Source organism: Eleginops maclovinus, chromosome 15 (genome assembly GCF_036324505.1).
Source record: "Eleginops maclovinus isolate JMC-PN-2008 ecotype Puerto Natales chromosome 15, JC_Emac_rtc_rv5, whole genome shotgun sequence".
Classification (NCBI taxonomy): domain Eukaryota; kingdom Metazoa; phylum Chordata; class Actinopteri; order Perciformes; family Eleginopidae; genus Eleginops; species Eleginops maclovinus.
The window spans coordinates 11,214,153-11,232,748 of record NC_086363.1 but is presented as its reverse complement, the minus strand read 5'-3'; the positions used below and the strand labels follow the sequence as shown (position 1 = coordinate 11,232,748).

The 18,596-nt window shown below is 40.3% G+C and overlaps 1 protein-coding gene across 1 annotated transcript in view; it reads left to right on the top strand.

The window, feature by feature from the left end:
• Positions 1 to 18,596, top strand: part of nbas (NBAS subunit of NRZ tethering complex) — a 153,615-nt gene that overhangs the window by 109,989 nt on the left and 25,030 nt on the right. Inside the window, exons 48-49 of the mRNA XM_063902089.1 lie at positions 2,510 to 2,599; positions 3,199 to 3,382. Of these exons, the coding sequence (XP_063758159.1) occupies positions 2,510 to 2,599; positions 3,199 to 3,382 (274 nt within the window). The remainder of the gene's footprint in view (positions 1 to 2,509; positions 2,600 to 3,198; positions 3,383 to 18,596) is intronic.

The following is an 18,596-nucleotide window of genomic DNA, read 5'->3' as shown; positions in this document are numbered from 1 at the left end:
TGTTATTTATAGGTCTGTCTTTTTTTGTTATTATTGTTTTCTATAAACTACTGACAATTTTCTCTGAGTTGGAATTCAACATACACTGGAATCGCTGCCATAGAGATTGAGATTTAAGAAAGATTTAGAGTGGTCTCTTAATTTTTTCCAGAGCTGTATGTTTTAAAACATCTGAAATAACCTGGCAACCTCACACAGTTTACAAGTAATTTACAAAACATTTATTTTAAGGAAAAAGGGAATTTCTGATAATAAATATATTTTAAGATGGCAAGAAACTTCACAAAATGAAATTACAGCTGCAAAATCACAACTCTTAATTCTGCATAGGATCCTGCTTCTGCTGCTTAGGGTTTTTTTTTTGTGGACATTACTGGTGTTTTCACTTGGTTATAAATCATAAATGGTGTTGCACACTGGTACGGCCCCTTGTTAGCCCTCAGTTGTTCTGGAAATTGGTAATAATAGGACAGCTTTGAGAAAATTACACTGCTACAGGCTTTTTTTTACCGTGTGCTACCAAATAAACCACCCACAGGGATAAACCTAACGAAGACAGGAGGAAAATATCAAGTTGTATTTCTACACTTACACCTTTCATAGATGCTTGGTAACATTCAAAAGAAATGTGTATTTATAAAACAAATCAGATTAAGAGAAATATCTATGTGGTACTTCGGCTTTATGTGGTGTTTTGTAATGTATCGAAGGCCACCCAAACACACCACCTACTAGCAGATCTCTGTTGGAGGTTTTCTGAGAAATATTCTCTATTCTGGTCCACTTTAGACTCAGCGTGTTGTTTGGGAAAAAACACTGTCAAAACAAATGCCTGCAGTGTTGAATTGAATCTACACTAGCTGCCTTTGGGAGTCGGACTCACAGCTTTTCATTGGTGTCTTCCTGCTCGCCGCATTCAAAGGTGAAGGAGGGATGATTCAGCATGACAGGTCTGCAGAGACGCTAGAGTGTAGGGCTGCAGAAAATACCAGACACTTTCGGATATACCATGCAACAGAAATGTTTATTTCCAGAGGTGGTTTTTTTTGTGTTTTTCCCCTAATGCCCTAAGACAATGATGGACCAATTAGCAAAGCTTTAGTGACAGGGCCAGATATCATCAGGCCATCTGATTGGCTTGATAAATGAGTGCCAATCGCCTTGATTATATTCCTGCCTCATTTCCCGCTTCTTTATGGCTGCTCAATGGGGCATGGTGCGGATAGATGGCACCTGCCTTTATACACACGCACGCATGCACACACAGACACACACACACACACACACACACAGCAGAAAAAACTGTTGTGTACGTGTACGCTCACACACTCGTTGTTAAGTAGACATGTGTCCCCTATGAACACACACCCTTACTTCTTTTGCACGCACACACTTTCCTCCTTTCTCTGATTCATTATCTTATTATAATTAATGCAGCCTGATACAGCTGTTTCCCTGTAGATCTCCCTCTCTTACCACACACACAGACACACACACACACACACATCATATTTTTGTATTCACAGATTTTTGTATTTCCTGGAATGTGTCACTCTGTACATAGATATGAATATCCCTTTATGCATTCAAGTAGGACTTCAAGTGTGTTCGCGTGTGTGTGTGCTGTTGCAGACCTCTGTGTTTGGCAGGAATGAATGAGGCGGTCTTGTTTTCCAGTCTGGCGCAGCAGGCATACCTGAGTCTCACACTAATGGCCATCTTTTGTTTCTGTCATAACTACTCTGTGTTTGCATGTCTTTAAAGAGAAAATGTAAGTGGTAAGATGCGATAAAGAAAGTGCTGCGTCATCGTCTTTCCACCTTTTCGCCGGATCATTTGTATGTGGAGCGAATGCAAACTGTGTGTGTGTTTGTGTGTTTGGGGTTGTGTATGCATTGTGTGTATGTGAGCGCACATGAGGCCAGCACCACAGCAGACAGAGTCGGGGGAAATCACCACTTTTTTCCTCCTTCTGTCTTTGTGAAAAATAACCCTCTCTTGCGACATACAGTGTACACACACACACACACACACACACAGATACTAGCAGACTGCAGCAAAACCCACAGCAACACCAGGAAATACACTAACAACGTTACAGAAAGATCACACATTACCTTGTCATGCTCACCTGCTATCATGAGCCGGTAAATTTAATTTAAACGTTATTATTTAATTGAAGAGATTTTTAGGCATTCGGTTGAGTTTCACCAACATGCTCTGGGAGCTTGTAACGATGGAGACAGGTTTAAATGATTTCCTGCTGTTTCATGTCTGTAGGACTTTAAATAATTTCGTGATGGTTAATTTTTACAAAGCTGCTTCAAACATTAAATGGCTGCCAGCCATGTTTTTAACTAACACTGTCCCTGAGTAGAGTAGCCTTTGATTTCCATTTTCTGTTTTTCCTCACTTGTTGTCCCCTCTGTGTTGTGGTAATTTGAAAATGTTATCTTAATTAGCGTATTATGTAAGATCTTTGTGGTGATGTGGTTTGTTTTTCTTCCAGTGGAGACCCAGACGCCCTGACAAATTATCCACAACCCCTCGGGGTCCTAGAAGCCATGGTGACTGCTGTGCACAATAATGTCCAGAGTGGGTAGGTTAACTACTCACACACGCAAACCACACTTTTGTCATACTTAAATTCTGACTCTCTTCTTCTCTTGCTCTATCTCTCATCTCTGTTCAAAGCCTGAAATGAACAGCTGCTCGGTGTCAAATGCCAGTGAAATGCCAGTTTGTTTATTAGACAAGTCTGCCAACCTGCCTGGGAGCCTTTTTTTTTATGACAACATTTGGATAGCACCTCTACTGTATACCCTGACCGTCAGCCAAACAAATCAAAATAAAACGAATGGATCTGTGACAACATTACTCCTCATTTGCTCTCTGTCAGTGTAGTTAAACACAAAGCATTTCCCTTTTTTTCTGCTGTCTGGTTAAGGCTGCAACTAATGATTATTTTCATTATGAATGAATCATTCAAATATTTTCTCGAGTATTGGTTCAGTCTATAATATATCCGAACATTAAAACTAGGCCATCACAATTTCCTTGACCCCAAGACAAAGAAAATAAGATGAAACCATTAGATGTGGGCTTTTATTTAGACAACCTCCCAACACTATCTCTGTCTCTTTATCTATGCCTCATTCAGCCTGTCTGACCGCTGTCCTTCTTACCGTCCTCTCTCAGTGACAGCACGGTGACCTCGGATGACCTCCTGGCTTGGTTGCATCCATTCTGCGGTGACAGCGCGCTGCCTGTGAGGCCTCGAATCGACGTGCTGCAGATCCTGGAGAGCAACTTCAGCCTCCAAGACAGCGACGTCCGTCTTCTGTTGCTCTACAGAACTCAGGCAGTTCTTAAAGACAGAGAGGTACGGAAGCACTCACACATGCACCCAGCCATTACTCACCGTCCCTCACTAACAGACTGTGAGTTTGAGAGCTTTGAGTATGCATTACTTCAGAAACAACTTTAATCCTAAGCACTCTAAAAACATAACACTGGCACTTGATGTGAAGGAGGCTACACACATGTCCGGATGTTTTTCCCTTTTTTCTTTTCCCCAAGGTCATAACATCAATCATCTGCCATATATTTTAAAAAGGTACTTGAAATTGATGGGAGGGGGGAAGAGATAAGTGGAAGGAGAGCAGATTTGAAATGGGGTCATGAATATGTTAAGAGGAAGGATAACTGACTAACTCATCGCATTTTAACATGTGAATGTTGACACATGCATTCTCATTATGTAACATTATGGGCTTTCAGCTATAAAAAAGGTGGTTAAAGGGACTGGGAAGATGTAGTTTATGTAGATGTATGTTTGTTTATTGATGCTGCTTCTAAAGCTCATGCTATCACTGAGCTGAGATCATGACTCTGGTTTATTTAACCCATAAATCCTGCCTATGTAAATCTATTTAAATGTGTTTCTAGAACATGATTCACTTATTCTAGTTCATGATGCAGATAGCAGTCATTTATAGAGACATTTCAGTTGTCATAGTTGCAGAACACCTTTGAAAACATACATTTAAGACTATACAAATATGTGATCTGATCAAATCTGATGGCAATGGCATTATAATATAAGCATGACCTTGTGTGTTCTATATTCCCAAGAAATCAGGGACTATTGACTAGTCTCTCCCTTATCTTTGTAGCCGTACATGAAATCATTTCTACTAGGATAGTTATGTACCGGTCTCCTACAAAAATTAAGTTATAATACAAAAAAACGGTATCAATGAATGGCTAAATCCTATGTATATTTGCTGCTGTGTTTAATGCAGTACAGTATCTGCGTATAAGCATGCTGGGTGTTTGCACATGCATATGTTTGCACTTGTAGCTCTGCCTGCATGCCCCCCCTCTCCCTTTTCCTGGTGTTACCTACAGTATCATTGAGTGAGTAGTCATTAAGTTGCTCGACTGTCGCGTTAATGGCCCGAGTGGTTCAATTAATGTGTAAATATATGCACCAAGCCGTGGGCCATTGTCAGCACAGGTAGACAGAAAGGTGTGTGGGCCCGAGCTCTTGAACTAATTGGGTGCACTCCAGACATTTGACAGGCTCTGACGAAACACACACACAGGCGAGCGAACACACACACACACACACACACACACACACACACACACACACGCACACACACACACACACTTGCCCTCTTAAGCAAGTGTACATCCAAGGGATCAGGTAATTAATCGTGTTAAAGATGAATCAACTTCTTCTGAAACGAGTCTCTTGCTCTTATAGCGAGACCTGTTTCAGATGAAGTGCCACTCTTGTTTCTCCCTAAAGCTACCAAAGGGCCTTTTTAAATGTGTGGGCAGGGCTTTTATAGCCAAATGTCACATTTAATTTTGGATTAGACTGCATTTTTGGAAAGATTTTTTATGTCCATGTGTGATGACACACTAACAAACACGTACATGCACCAACTCACTTATTATTTATTGCCTTTTTAGATCCTAATTAGAGCGACAGTTAATTGTCTCCACTGACTGTCTCTTGGATGAAAATAATGGCACAGTAATCACTTTGACTTGGTTGGTACCAACCCAAAGCAACGCTGGTGCTAATGTTGGTGCCCCGAGGCCATGCCCCAAACGTGGTGGTGCCCTAGTCTGACCTCATCACTGGGGTTTAGAGGCAGAAAGTGAAGGGGAACTGTAGTTAGAGGAGGAGAGAGAAGTGGTGGAAGTCAGACTCTGATAGAGCCAACTGGGGGGGGAGAGAGGGAAGGATAGTAGAGAGTACTGTTCCCTGTCTGTCCCACGGCCCCTCAACTAATCAGCACAATTCCCTTCTAACTTTGTCCCACTTGCTCCCCAGGAGACGCACAGTCACAGAGCCATGTAGCCGCCTTTCACTGCATATTCAGCCCTCCCGTGAGGCACACATACACATGTTCGCTCACTCTTACACACACAGACAGACTGCCTGCTGTGATTTCCATGACAACCGTGCTGTCATGCCACAGTTTGTGAGTGTAACAGATATCAGTAGTATGTTTAAGTTTCTCTCATCTCTCCTTTTCTGCCGCTGTGTGTCTTCCATTTCTGACAAAGGCATCTGATTAGCACTGTTGTCTGAGATCAGAGGGGGAGGCAAAACTACTACACACACACACACACACACACACACACACACACACACACTCTCATTCCTACCCCTCTTGGTATTTCTTTTCTCAATATCAGCAATACTAAAATATAATGTAAGAGTTAAAAAAGGAAAGGAATAAAACAAGTTTTTCACAAAGCAACACAAGTTATTCATTTAAATATTTGTAATTACTTATTTTTTGGGCATATTAAGAGAGCAATGTTTTAAAAAGTTATTTTTAAAGAGTATTTCTGAAAAATAGCTCTAAATGTAAATGTTTTTCATTAATGACATGGCAGATTAGAATGCATGAATCTACAGGTTGTAAGTTTTTAATGGATCAAGTAATTATTCCGGATGAAAATTGCTATCATTTGTCTATTTTAATATGCTACAAATCATCCTGGTTAATTGTCTTTGACAAATTAGAGACAGTATGCTAGACTTGCATTATGTTCATGTTTTTATTTTCCCTTGAAAATAGGGAAAATAAATGAGGTAGAAATGAGCATATTACTGAAAGTAGAACAAAGGGTCTAAAAACCAGTACCAGGTAGTGCGTTCTGAAAATATAGATTATAAAACAAATGTTTTTGAAGAAAAATAGGATACAGTCACAGACACTAATTATAACATTGGGAGTAGTTTTGGTTTGCGCTGACCTACTGATGACTGATATGTAATTATTAATATTAGCTCAGTCTGAAGCTCTTTTGGTTGAAGACCTTCCAGGCAGTTGGCAGCTTGTCAATTCAGAATGAACAGTAGCAAATAGGGTCAACTGAAAAAAAAACACAAGCCCTTTTGGGTCTCTGATACTAACGGAATAAGACTGAGATAAACAGATATTTTATTTTCATTTGTATCTATGCTAAATATAATGCTATAGCTAGTCAGCTAGTATAGCTAGGTTAGCTTAGCTTATCACAAAGAATGAACATGGGGGAAATGGCTAGCCCAACTCTGTCTTAGGGTAACACATTTTACAAAACCTATTCAAACAAAGAATAACATGCTAATATGTGAACTGTGAAAGATGTTGGAACGGATGGATTTATCTATCGCAGAGCCGAGCAATGCTAGCTGTTTTCACATGTTTCCAGACCCTTTGCCAGGCTATGCTAATCGGCCATCAGCAACAGCTTCATATTTACCCCACAGATATGACAGCGCTATTGATGTTATATAACTGTAAGATATAATAGTTTAAAACTTAATTTACAATGTCAAGGATACATTTAAATTAGCCTATATGCTACTTGGAGTTTTGATTCAACTTTATCTATGTAAGTAATACAGAAAAAAAATGTCTTGCTTGTTTTTCTGTCTGATAAACTGCCGTCAGCTCGCAGCCTAGTGCGTCAGTACCACTAGGGACTAATTTAAACCACCTCATGTAAATCTGTGATAACAGATTTTTGGGGGACCAGAGAGGAGCTGACATATTTAAACAGCTTAGAATATGGCATTTTTTCCCCCGACTTAACTGTCCCAAGGGATTTGAATTCATATGAACTTACAGTATACATCCCTTATACTGTATAAGAAAGGTAATTTTCTCATTGGATTTTACACCTCGTATCTAATTGTTTCTTTACTAGTGAAGTAACCCCATGCTGACAGGGTTAATTAATTTATGCCTAGACCTTACTTTCAAGCCCAAAATGTGCAGACGGTTCTGGTCACATGACAAATGCAAATCTAATGGATAGTATGGAGAGGTAGGTTAGGCTATAAGGCTCTGTTGTCATTGTATCTGTTGTTTAAAAAATATATTTCATTTTGTACCATCCTCAATTCATCTGTCCAACCACTAACTAGTATTTTCCAATTGCTCACATAAATAAGATATATACAATTAGTAGGCATTGCAATGTCTTCACTCAATTTGTATTCATGTTACATTATCGGTGATTATCACAGTTGATTAAGCTCAAAGGTTATTGGCTTTTCAGCTCTCCCTTTGTTTGCCAGTCTCCTGATAACCACCTTCCTTGTGTTTCACAGCTGCATTGTGTATTCCTACAGATCTGATTCACTTACTGTGTAATCCTCTATCCTTGCCTCATTGCGTTGTGCGCACACCTCTTTGACAGCACGTCAACAAATCCTCAGATCCCCACAGTCTGTTAGGATCTGAAAATTCTTGTATTCTTTTCACATTGTCTGTCGAAGCCTCCTCCTATTCTGCTGCCTGCCTCGGCTGTCTGCATATTTTTATCTATACGTCCTCATCCATATACAGTTTCTTTTCTGTATAATACATCTGAACACACATGCATTGAGCAGGCCAGTCCGTGTTAGGACCAGACAGATGCTTTTTATGATGGATGCTGTTTAGCCCAGTGGTGTCCAGACTGGGTCAGGCCGGGCCGTGTCAGTGGAAAGGCCACAGCATGATTCACGGCCACTGCCTCACACAAACCCTGGGATGATGGATCAGAGGGAACTAGAGGGCTGGAATTAGAGAGAGGTAGGAAATAATGATGGATCAGAGATGTACAGAGAGAGAAAGTAGATTCACAGATGATATTGAAACAGAAAAAGAACAACTGGCCACTTACCGTTCCTATACATCATCCTTCCTCCCTCCTGCAGCAGCCCAACACACACCGCTCGGGTACAGACACTCACAGAGACGCCTAAAAAGGGAGGAATTAATGAGCCCAATTGAAATGCTGACATTTAGGAATGGGGAGGAGGTGGGGGAGATGATATGGGAGGGAAGGGAAGGGAAGGTGTGAGAGGTGAAGCCAGGGATAGATTTTGTGCCTTCATTTTGAATGATTAGTCATAACAGCAGGGTGTCCAAATGTCACCATTGTCAGGATCCAAGGGTCTATTTTGTCTCTGTGTCCATAGTGTTCGTTTGGCCTTTGTGTTACTCATAACAATATACTTTGTGTCATTTGTTTATGGCACTTCCCTCGCATAAGGTGACTACTTATTCTCCTGCTACATGTGTACATACATATCTGTCTTATGCTCTGCTGCATCCTCAATTATTTAGTGTAAATATATTAGTTATCCCACAGGAGATCTAACATTAAAGGAAATGACACACATTTTCTCATTATAAATACATGCATGTTATTGCAATGTTATAGTCAGTAAACATGAACAACTCATTAAATGTCGAACTTTATAGGCTTTATAGATAATTAACTGGGAATGGCTACAATAGGAGTAGACTGGTTGTTCCCATTCTATTTGTGATGGAAACTTCTGGAACAATGGAGTCAAAGCTCAGAGAGACACGGGAAGAGCTGGAACTTGGATGGCAAACACTGAAGGTTTATTATGAAGTTAACGGCCGGAGAATTGACAAGACATTTGCTGCTGCCACGAGTTGACTCAGCGATTGCCAGACCAATTCTGAAGAACTCTTCTACAGTACGAGGTTTTAACTAGTTCGGAGTGGAGAATCAACATTCTTCAGTTGCCAGACTAGACAAATATGGATCCTAAATGTAACTAAAGCTGACGTACATGACAAAAGAATGCACGTCAGGGAACCTACTTTCCAGATAAGAAGGGCTTCTAGATGTCCCTAAACAATAAACTATCTCATGTCACCTTGTGCTCGGTCAGAAACTGTCAACAACAAAGCGCCCAAGCTGCCCCTCCTTAAGGGAGATTACAGCAAGGCCAAAGAACTATGCCATAGGAACACAGAAAGAGGAAGGACAAATGATGAACTAGGTCAAAGGTTAAACACCTTAGCAAACTATTCCCTAAAACTATTCAACTAACCATGATGGTCGGAGTGGTGGCCATTTTTGTGTGTACCATTGCCATTGCAATGACTGCTAAGAGCTAACTCCAGTTAAACCAACTAGCCAGTCGCTAATCTCAGTGAAGGGAGATGAGGTTTTGCAGTAACGACTAAAACAAGCAATGGAGTAGTTATATCTAGAAGTATAGAGAGATAAGTAAATAAATACAATTGATACATCTTAGGCTTCATTCATACATTTTTGTCACAGTGCAGGAAAAGCACAATACTATCGCAAGTCGAGTGGCAACTTGTTCTGCTCAAATTGGTGGAATTAGCAGGTAGCTAACTAGGCCTCTGTCGGATAGTTAGCTCGCTAGAGTTGGTTTCTGGCTTTGATTAAGAGCAGCTAATTTTCACTAAAGATTATTGAACCTGAAACATATTTTAATTCTTAATTAACGTTGCGTTCCCCTCTGATTGCAACATCAGGGGATATAACACAGATATACTGTAACTACACAGGCAGTGAAAAAAGGGAAGAAGGGGACATGTCCATCACATCATGACCTTCACACCTGTGTGCACTCTAAATGCTGTCGGGAGGAAGGGAAGGTTGCAGAGGAAATCACCCTGCGTGTGTGTGTGTGAACATGAAAAGTCATCATCTGCGCTCATCACCAGTGATCGCTGATTCATGCTACAAGCCCCTGTCCTCCTTGTCAATGTCATGGATCATTTGCTGTGACACCCTGTTTTGGTGCTTGGCTGTTTGGCCTTGCGGTGCATCGTCTATCTAATATGGATGAACGGAGCAGAGCAGGCTGTGTAGCTGCACCATCGCAGCTCTCCTGTCTGCAGCCACTCAGCCTCCGGATCTCACGAGTTAACCCCAACCTAGCTCTTTCTTCACTTATCTGAAGCACGTTTTCATTCTTTTTTACCTGCACTCTCCTCCAATGTGTTTATAATGACTTGATTTGATCAAGGTTGAGATTTTGAGTTTGGCAAACACATTCTATTTATTCTCAAAGGACTTTTTTCTAATTCTGTTTCTGATCACATCCCTCCTTTAGACAGATTGGAATTAAAGCAAAGTAACTTGGGATAGACTTTGTTGAACCATCTGCATTTCTAAAAATATATAATCTGCCTTCTTCATTCTTTAATTTCATTTCAGTTTAATTTATTTATCATATTGGTTTTAACCTTTGGCTTTTTTGCCAACCATATTTATGGTTATATAGTCTTCCAGAAAGTATCACCTCTTTCCCCCAGCTTCCTATTTGTCCCTTTTTTAGTCTCTTAGTTTCTCACGCCACCTTTCTTTCTCCTTCTGTGTAAAAACTGGACATGAATTCTCATTTGGTATGCACCAATTAAGCAGAAAATTACAGAATTCCCTCATTTCAGGACCAGTGTATTAGGGGTTGTATGCATGCGTGCGTACACAGAGACAGGTTGTCGTGTTGTACATGAGGTATTACAAGCCTAAAGAACTATGCATATTTTAATATGACTTTTAAAGAGCGTGCATTTATTTGTCACTATTTGTGACAGTAAATATGTATGTATGTATATGCATACACATCTGTGTGCGTCTCCCATCCTGCCATACTGTAACAAATCCCACTCCACCTGCACTTTATTTAAATATTATACAAAAGTGAAGTGAGAAAATAAGCCTCAGCCTTGACACACATTCAGAAAAACACAATAAAAAAGGAAACAAAAAGAGCTGCCCAGATGGATGACACACCACTTTGTCGTAACTGCAGCATTTGTTACATCTGACAGGAATACAAACACAAACCTAAATGGGAGTCTGGTTGGTGTTTTGTCTGCAACCAATCATGGCCATTTTGCAACTGTGGTACACAAACACAAACTCCCCTATTACTGACTCACAAACAGGCAGATGTGCTCTCTCGGTCCAGTGTTACAAAGTTGAAAAGTGAAGGAGAACTTTTGGATATTCCCACTAGGGATTTTGTGGGGAGGGAGATGGGGCTTAGTCAAAGGGAAGGCCAGGTGGAGAGGAGAAGCTGGACAGGGAAGTCGAGAGAGATTTGTTTGATGAAAGTGAATGAGACTGCAGAGAGGTTTATACAAGAGGAGAGAGAGACAGAGCACAGAGACTCTTTCCAAGTAGATAAATAATAAATGTGATGCGTTTGAGGACGCTATCTTTTGGCCACACTCTAATGCAACAGGTCAAGGGTCATTGCCTTGATAGCCAAGCCTCAGCTATTACTCCACTTGTTTTGTCAGCTTTTATCTATCCCCCCAGGCTCCTGTGCAGAAACTTTATTTATGCTCCATTATTTATTTTAACCCCCGAGCCTGGAGAGGAGAACACTTTGTCATCTCGGGTAGATCGTTGATGATTCAGTCAAAAAAAACACCAGACAGGAAGCTGCGCTACAAAGTAAACAAGAAAAAAGAGGGGATGCAGAGAGAGGGAGACAGACAAGAGGAGAAATGAGGAGAAAACAGCCGGAGGACAGTTGATGGGACGGGAGTGGGCAGCACGGAGCCAGACGAGAAGGGAGGGAGAAAGACGGAACAATCTGAGATGAAGTGGGGGCACTCGCGCTATTATCTATTTTTTGGCAAGCTCTCTGCTGCTCTGTGGCGCCTTGTGAAGCTTTTCGTTAACAACCTGAGCATATGTGCGAGTGTGTGCATTCATCCTAAGCATTCATTCTCACTGAAATAGTTTATGTGATAACATTTTAACATTTAAGGTATATATCTGATTCTTATCTTACGTGAACAATGTCCTTTTCGTGTCGTCGTTTAGCATGTTCCCTTGGCCTTGGCCTTCTTCATACCTTGAATATTCATCAGCCCCTATAGCATGCATGATTAAGAAGAGTCTTGCCACAAATGGGTTAATATTAAAATATATTGTAAAGGCTTGTGTGATTGATATGCATGCCTGTCGCTGTTGTGTCATGTCAAGCCGGTGTGCGTCAGGATTGCTTCAAGCTACAACCATGTTCCTTCCTCCTACCCTTGATCTGCTCTTTCTTTCAAACCACTCCCCTTCTGTGTTTTTTCTTCTGAGCTCTCCATGTCTCATCTGTCTCTCCAGAGGCATGCGCCATTATGTATACTCAGGTGTCATGTTATACAATGTGGATCTACAAGGGGAGAGAGCAAGAAAAAAAGCATAACAAATAGAAGGGAGAGGTTTAGAGGAGCCGTATTTGTTTGTCATTTCACTTGTCTTCTCATGTCGCACTTTGTATGCACAAGGGTGTGTGTGTGTATGTGTGTGTGTGTGTGTGTGTGTGTGTGTATGTTTCTCTGTTCTCGACGGGTGTGCGTGTCTTTATCATTGCGCTTATGTTTCCCCTGCATGTTTTATGTATTTCACTTTCAAGCCGTAATAAACTCCCCAACCCTCCAGAGGACCCGATGCTTTGCCCTTTTGGTGTTTGCTACTCTTTGCTCTCATTTCGTCTGAAACCTGCACTCTCTAATCATCCCCGCTCACTTCCTCGGCATCGCTCATTCTCTGCCTCGCTCTTCCCGCCTCTCTCTCCCCTTGTGAAGTGTGCGACCTCTGCAACTTTATTCTGCCCGTCGCTGGGGACATTAGCCTGTGCGGGTCAATGAATATTGATGAGCTCATTCTCAGCGCACTCGGTAAAGGCCAGACACGGAGAACTCTGGATCCCAAGGCTCCAGCAGCACTCCGGTCCGATCCGCTGATGAGCCCACGTCCCGTGTTTTCCCCCTCTCCCTTCCCTATCTCCCCATCTCAGGTCAAGGACTGAGATAATTGCCAAGTAAGAGAGAAGATTATCAGGCAGATTTGTTGATGGGGGCAAGAGATCACCTCTGTTTTATTAACAGGTCATTGAAATTCAGGAAGGATGAATGCATCTTTGAGTTGGGTCAGAGAGGCTAAGAATATCGTCAGCTACCTAACCAGAATTTGAAGGATTTGCTCATGATCACACCTGGGCATCTTTATTATTTTGTTGTTGTTGTTTTGTTAAGAACCACATTTCTGAATAACAGTCATTCACTGAATAACTTTCATTGTCATGGTTACCTGTTTTCTAATTGTTTGTTTTTTTGCTGCTTTCCAATGCTAAAGTGAAGTTAATACATATTTGGACTTTGAATTTCTATGAACACGGTATACAACATTTGCAGTAACACAAAACTAAAGCCACATCATTTACTTATAGGTGTTTGCCATGCTTATATCTGTATGAAGAATAGCCATTTTAACTTATATCTTGTTAAAACAGTTATGTATTTCTCACAACTAAATTAGGCAGCAGCTTAATCCAGCCAATATCCTGCTCAAGCTAACTTAACTACCACTTATGTTACTGTTGCCCTTCTTATCCACCGAGCACTACTGTATCATACATGCCATCTCAGTTTTTTATTTGAGGGGAATCTATCATCTTTGGGGTAGTTAAGACATATTTAAACACATTATTCATAATAGATGATGAATCACTTTATACTCTTCTTTTTAATCAAGAAATAGACATCTGGCAAAACAAAGATACCTATGATGTGTTAATAATCAAAGATAATCTGATATACCTAATTAAGATGGACAAAGAAGCCAAAGCAACCCATGATTTTTGGTGTACAATAATGAGCCTAAAAGTGAAAAAATTACACTTTTTAAAAAGCTTCCCATCTAGCTCAAAAATTGTAATACATTTCAAAACAAATTGGTTTCCATGCTTGCAGGAGGGAGGAAGAGTGTGTCAAATATCTACCTTTGAACAAGAGGACATATTGACGATTGTTGTTGGCTTTTGGACGCAAAATAGAATCCAAGATATTAAAAATATTTTTCTCGTGGGACTGACTGTCATGGCATTTTAACATTTGCCAATTTACAAAAAGTCATGACAACCTTTGTTGGTAAACCTCCAGCAAACAGTCACCTGAAGAAAAGGTGATGGCCATTTTCATTCTGCAAAATGACACTATTTATCCTGCTCATTTAATAGAAAGGTGGGAATGATGGCACGAGCCAGCGTGATTGGCAGAAGTAATAAGAAGTGACGAGTGAGAGGAAGAGAGCTGTCAGTGGAACAGTGATGTTAGCACCGATCATTAACCTGTCTACCAGAGGTGAGGATTTGTTCACCCCACACTTTAACAAGCCAGTCACAGGGATGACAGGGACATGACATGTTGTAGGTCTGCATGCGTATGTTTGGATTTGATAACTGGTGTGTAAATGGGGCTTTTTTTTTTGTTTGTTCCGAGCCGTACTAACCATGCAGTATGAACCACCATATGTATGTGTAGGGCCTGTTGACATGTGCTCCTTTGTCTTCTCCGCCTAGGAACCTGGTAATAGAAATGCCCTTTTCCATTACTTTGATATTTACTATCAATTCCATTCCATTACTAGGTTGTTTAGAAGCAATCAATACTGGATTGAACCACCCCATAGTTTTCCAGTTTTCATCTATACATCTGTACAGGGAAATGTTTGTTTGAAAAGGTCTGCCTTATATACACTATATACAGTAGCTTGTTTTTACTGATGTATAATGTGAGGTCAACAGTGTTTAAAGCTTTTGATGTGGCTTCATGAAAGGCAAAGACAGTCTGTTGGTTGCTCGTTCTACCACTTTTGTCCAATCTAAAATATCACATCAACCACTGCAATGAATTGCCATTACATTTGGTATAGGCATCTATGGTTTCCAGAGGATGGATTTAAAGGTTGTGGTTTCTCTTGCAGCACCATGAGTTTGACACTTTTGGGTTTCTATAGAAGTGTTTCGACAAGTATGGGATGCAATGGCACACTTTTTTAAAAGCCATGGTTCTCAGACAATGTTCCCTATTAACTTTGGTTCATTCCTGACTTTTCTTCTAGCGGTACTATGAACCTGATAGTTTTTGTTTTAGGTGAAAGGTCTGGAAAACCTTGACTGTTGTAACATTTGGTACAGATATCTACAGTATGAAAGCCAGTCCTCATGACTTTGGTGATCTGCTTGACTTTTCATTGAGAAACATCCTAAGGTTAACATTGTAAATTGACCAATACTTTGATTTAAAAACCTGCCTCACCCAAAAACCTGCCCTGCCCAGTAGCATGAGTTACACTCTTCTGTTTGGAACCAATAAGAAGTATTAGCATGCTGGTAGAAAATAGCGAGCCATTCAAACGTTAAACCTGCTAAGCTTCTGCGTGCTAGCATTGTTATTGGTGGCATGTTAGCATTTAGCAACACAGGCAAAAGTATGCCTCTAAAACTCTACATGTGATCATTATGTATCTCAGTAGGATTATATGGTTAACCTTTAACAGTATTCTCAATGGCATGTTACTTGGAACCAACATGTGAAACGATCTTGTTGGTTTATTTATTTAAAAAATATATGTAGTAACTGTACATGCCCATTTCCACCCAACCCAGATCTTGCCTTTACTCTATCATTGTGGTTTATTTGTAATTCAAGTCACAAGGTTTTATTAAAAGGGCAACCAGAGAGACTGAGCTTTGACTGTCTACTCTTTAATCTGAACCTCTGATGAGACTTGTATTTTTAAAGTTCAAGTGATAAACTTTGAACAACCTCCGATTTAGTGCTCGACCAGCAGCACTGATTGTTTATTTCTCACAAGTGGTTATCCCTGAGAATCATCTGCTGATTGTGAGTGACTGAGCTGTTTGTCTCCAACATGTCCTGACTTAAAATGACTGAAGTTTCTCTTTTGAATCCAACGTGTTCCTTTGATTAATTATACCAGAGCATAAATAGAATGTCTAATGTTGATTGATCATTCACTGCTATCTTTTGAGCTATGATAGACTTTGACAGGTTTCCATCTTGAGTAATTCATCTAGTCTTGAGATGACTATAAACAATTGCCTCATGTCTTAAATATATAGCTTTATCAGGTTGTAGTCTCTCTCTGTGTTTCACTGAGGCTTTGATGTGATAAAACCATTTTAATGTTACCAGCAGATGTCAATAATTTAGTGCAGTTGGGCCTCATCCACTATTAAGAACAGTGGGAAACCCTGGACATTGTGAAAAGTACCACACGGTTATGTACTCTCAACGGCACTCTGATCTCTGAATACACCAGCTGAAATATTCAGGAAAATAATGTCTTAATGATAGGCTCTGTGGCCTAAGAACACCCATTGAGACATGTCAAGGTAACAGGTATTTAAAGACTGCTGTGTTAAATTGATCAAACACTTGAGATTTATGTAACACCTGAGCCTCATCTTTTGCATTTGCCAAAACAACGTGAAACAAAGTCACAATCAGCACTCACACTTCAAACTATTTGTAATTTTGAAATCCTGCTGAAATATTACAAATGTGCGTGGTCGTTTGATTTGATCTCTCAGGAGTTTCTTTTGGGTCTAAAATAATCCTAAAGGTTGTTCCATTCACATGTCTGTTTTTTTGGGTAAATTGAAACAATGATTTTCCCCGATGTTATATTCCCTATGGCAGTATGGAAAGTATCAAAACCAAAGTTCATCTCAATATTATTAAATTCTTATGCAGTGATGCATGTCGTTTATTTTAGATTAATGAAAAGTGAAATAAATAAGAACAGTTTTTTTTGTCATCTCTCGTAACAAATTGGCCATTCTCTTTATTTATTTCAAATCAACTTCAGACACTGAACCAGCGTCTGTCTAATCAGTTCTGGAGGAGGGTTCTCGTTACAAATGGGGTGAAATCTTTCAAGCGAGCCTCTAATTTGCAAATGCTGACTGACACTTTGATCCCAGTTTTCTCACTTGATGTCTTGATTGCGTTATGCGGTTCCTCAGAGTGCACACCAAATTGGCGCTTGGACTAAAATAACTTTAAAGGATTCCAATACGCACATAATATTTGAGTTGTAACGTTTATGTGAGTATATATGAATACAATTACAAAATGGGGCTTTTATGAACATTTAAAAGGCACATGACAAGTTTATTGGCATCCGTTGAATTTATATATTATATTTGCCATGACATGACATGACAACAAAGGCCAACAAACGGCCATTTTATCGAGTAATCGTATGAAACGCACAATTTTATCCACTTTTCAGCTTAATGGACAGCACTCATTTACTAACAAGTGACAGTATTTAATTATTAGTTGAAAACTTGAGTGATATGTTGAAAATAATGTCAGTCAGCACCTTTCACCAAGGTGGCAATAACTAAGTTCTTCAGGGGGATTGACTTTAAACAATTGTGTTCTATTCTGTAACCGTAAACTGTAGCCTCTTACTATTGTGCTTTTTTGGGGGTTCTCTTTCCCGTAGTGTGTCATATTGTTTTTTGTGCACGTTAATGGTCAGCAAAGGCCAAAATCCCAAAGCTGAAGTACAGGAAGTGCCTGATAGGCTAAGGCACGCAACATCTCTAACTCAGCGTACACACGGTTCCGTTGTGTTGGCGCTTGCCGGTGGGCGTGTCTGGCGCTTGGGGTTAACACGACCAACAACCAATCACATTAATCTCCCGCCCCGGACACACATACACGCGGTTTGATTGGCTAGCGCTTCCGTCGACGCTTGAAAAGTTGAACTTATCTCAACTTTCACTGTGAGCAACGGAGCCACAATGCAGTTCTGCAACGCTTGACGTCACCCCATTCAAAGTGAATGGGAAGGTGCATCAACGCAACGGAACCATGTGGAGGGGCCGTAAGCGGTTGACCAATCACAGCAGAGAAGGGCCGCTAACTAATCAGAGCCGACTGGGCTCTTGTTTCAGACAGAGGGTGAAAAAAGGTTCTGCAGCACAGGCAGTATGAGAAAAATAAAGCACCTTTTTAACACTGAAGCATGGAAACATTACACAGTAGAGCACAAAATACATTTATGAAACCTGAAAATGAGCATAAGAGGAGACAGTTTTTTTTTTTTTTTGCTACCAACCATTAAAGTAAGCATCGAATATCATTTAAAAAACACAAAAAAGTGCTTAAGTTAAACCCTAAATATGTATTTTAGCTCTTAGATGTATGCAAACATGGCTATTGTCTACAAATAAAAAAAACCCTCAAAACATGGTTGGGGGCTCACATTGCTGATAACCTTAATGTGCAGTTGTGCAATTTAGTGTACTGTATAGCAGGTTTCCCTTCATTCACATATGTCTAAAATGACCTGCAGTAGTACCCTCAAGTGTCACCTGTGTGTTGAAAGCCGTTAACATTTTAAAAGACTACTGGAGAGCGCTTTGATGTCAGAATATCCGCAGAGAGTTTATTCCTTCAGGA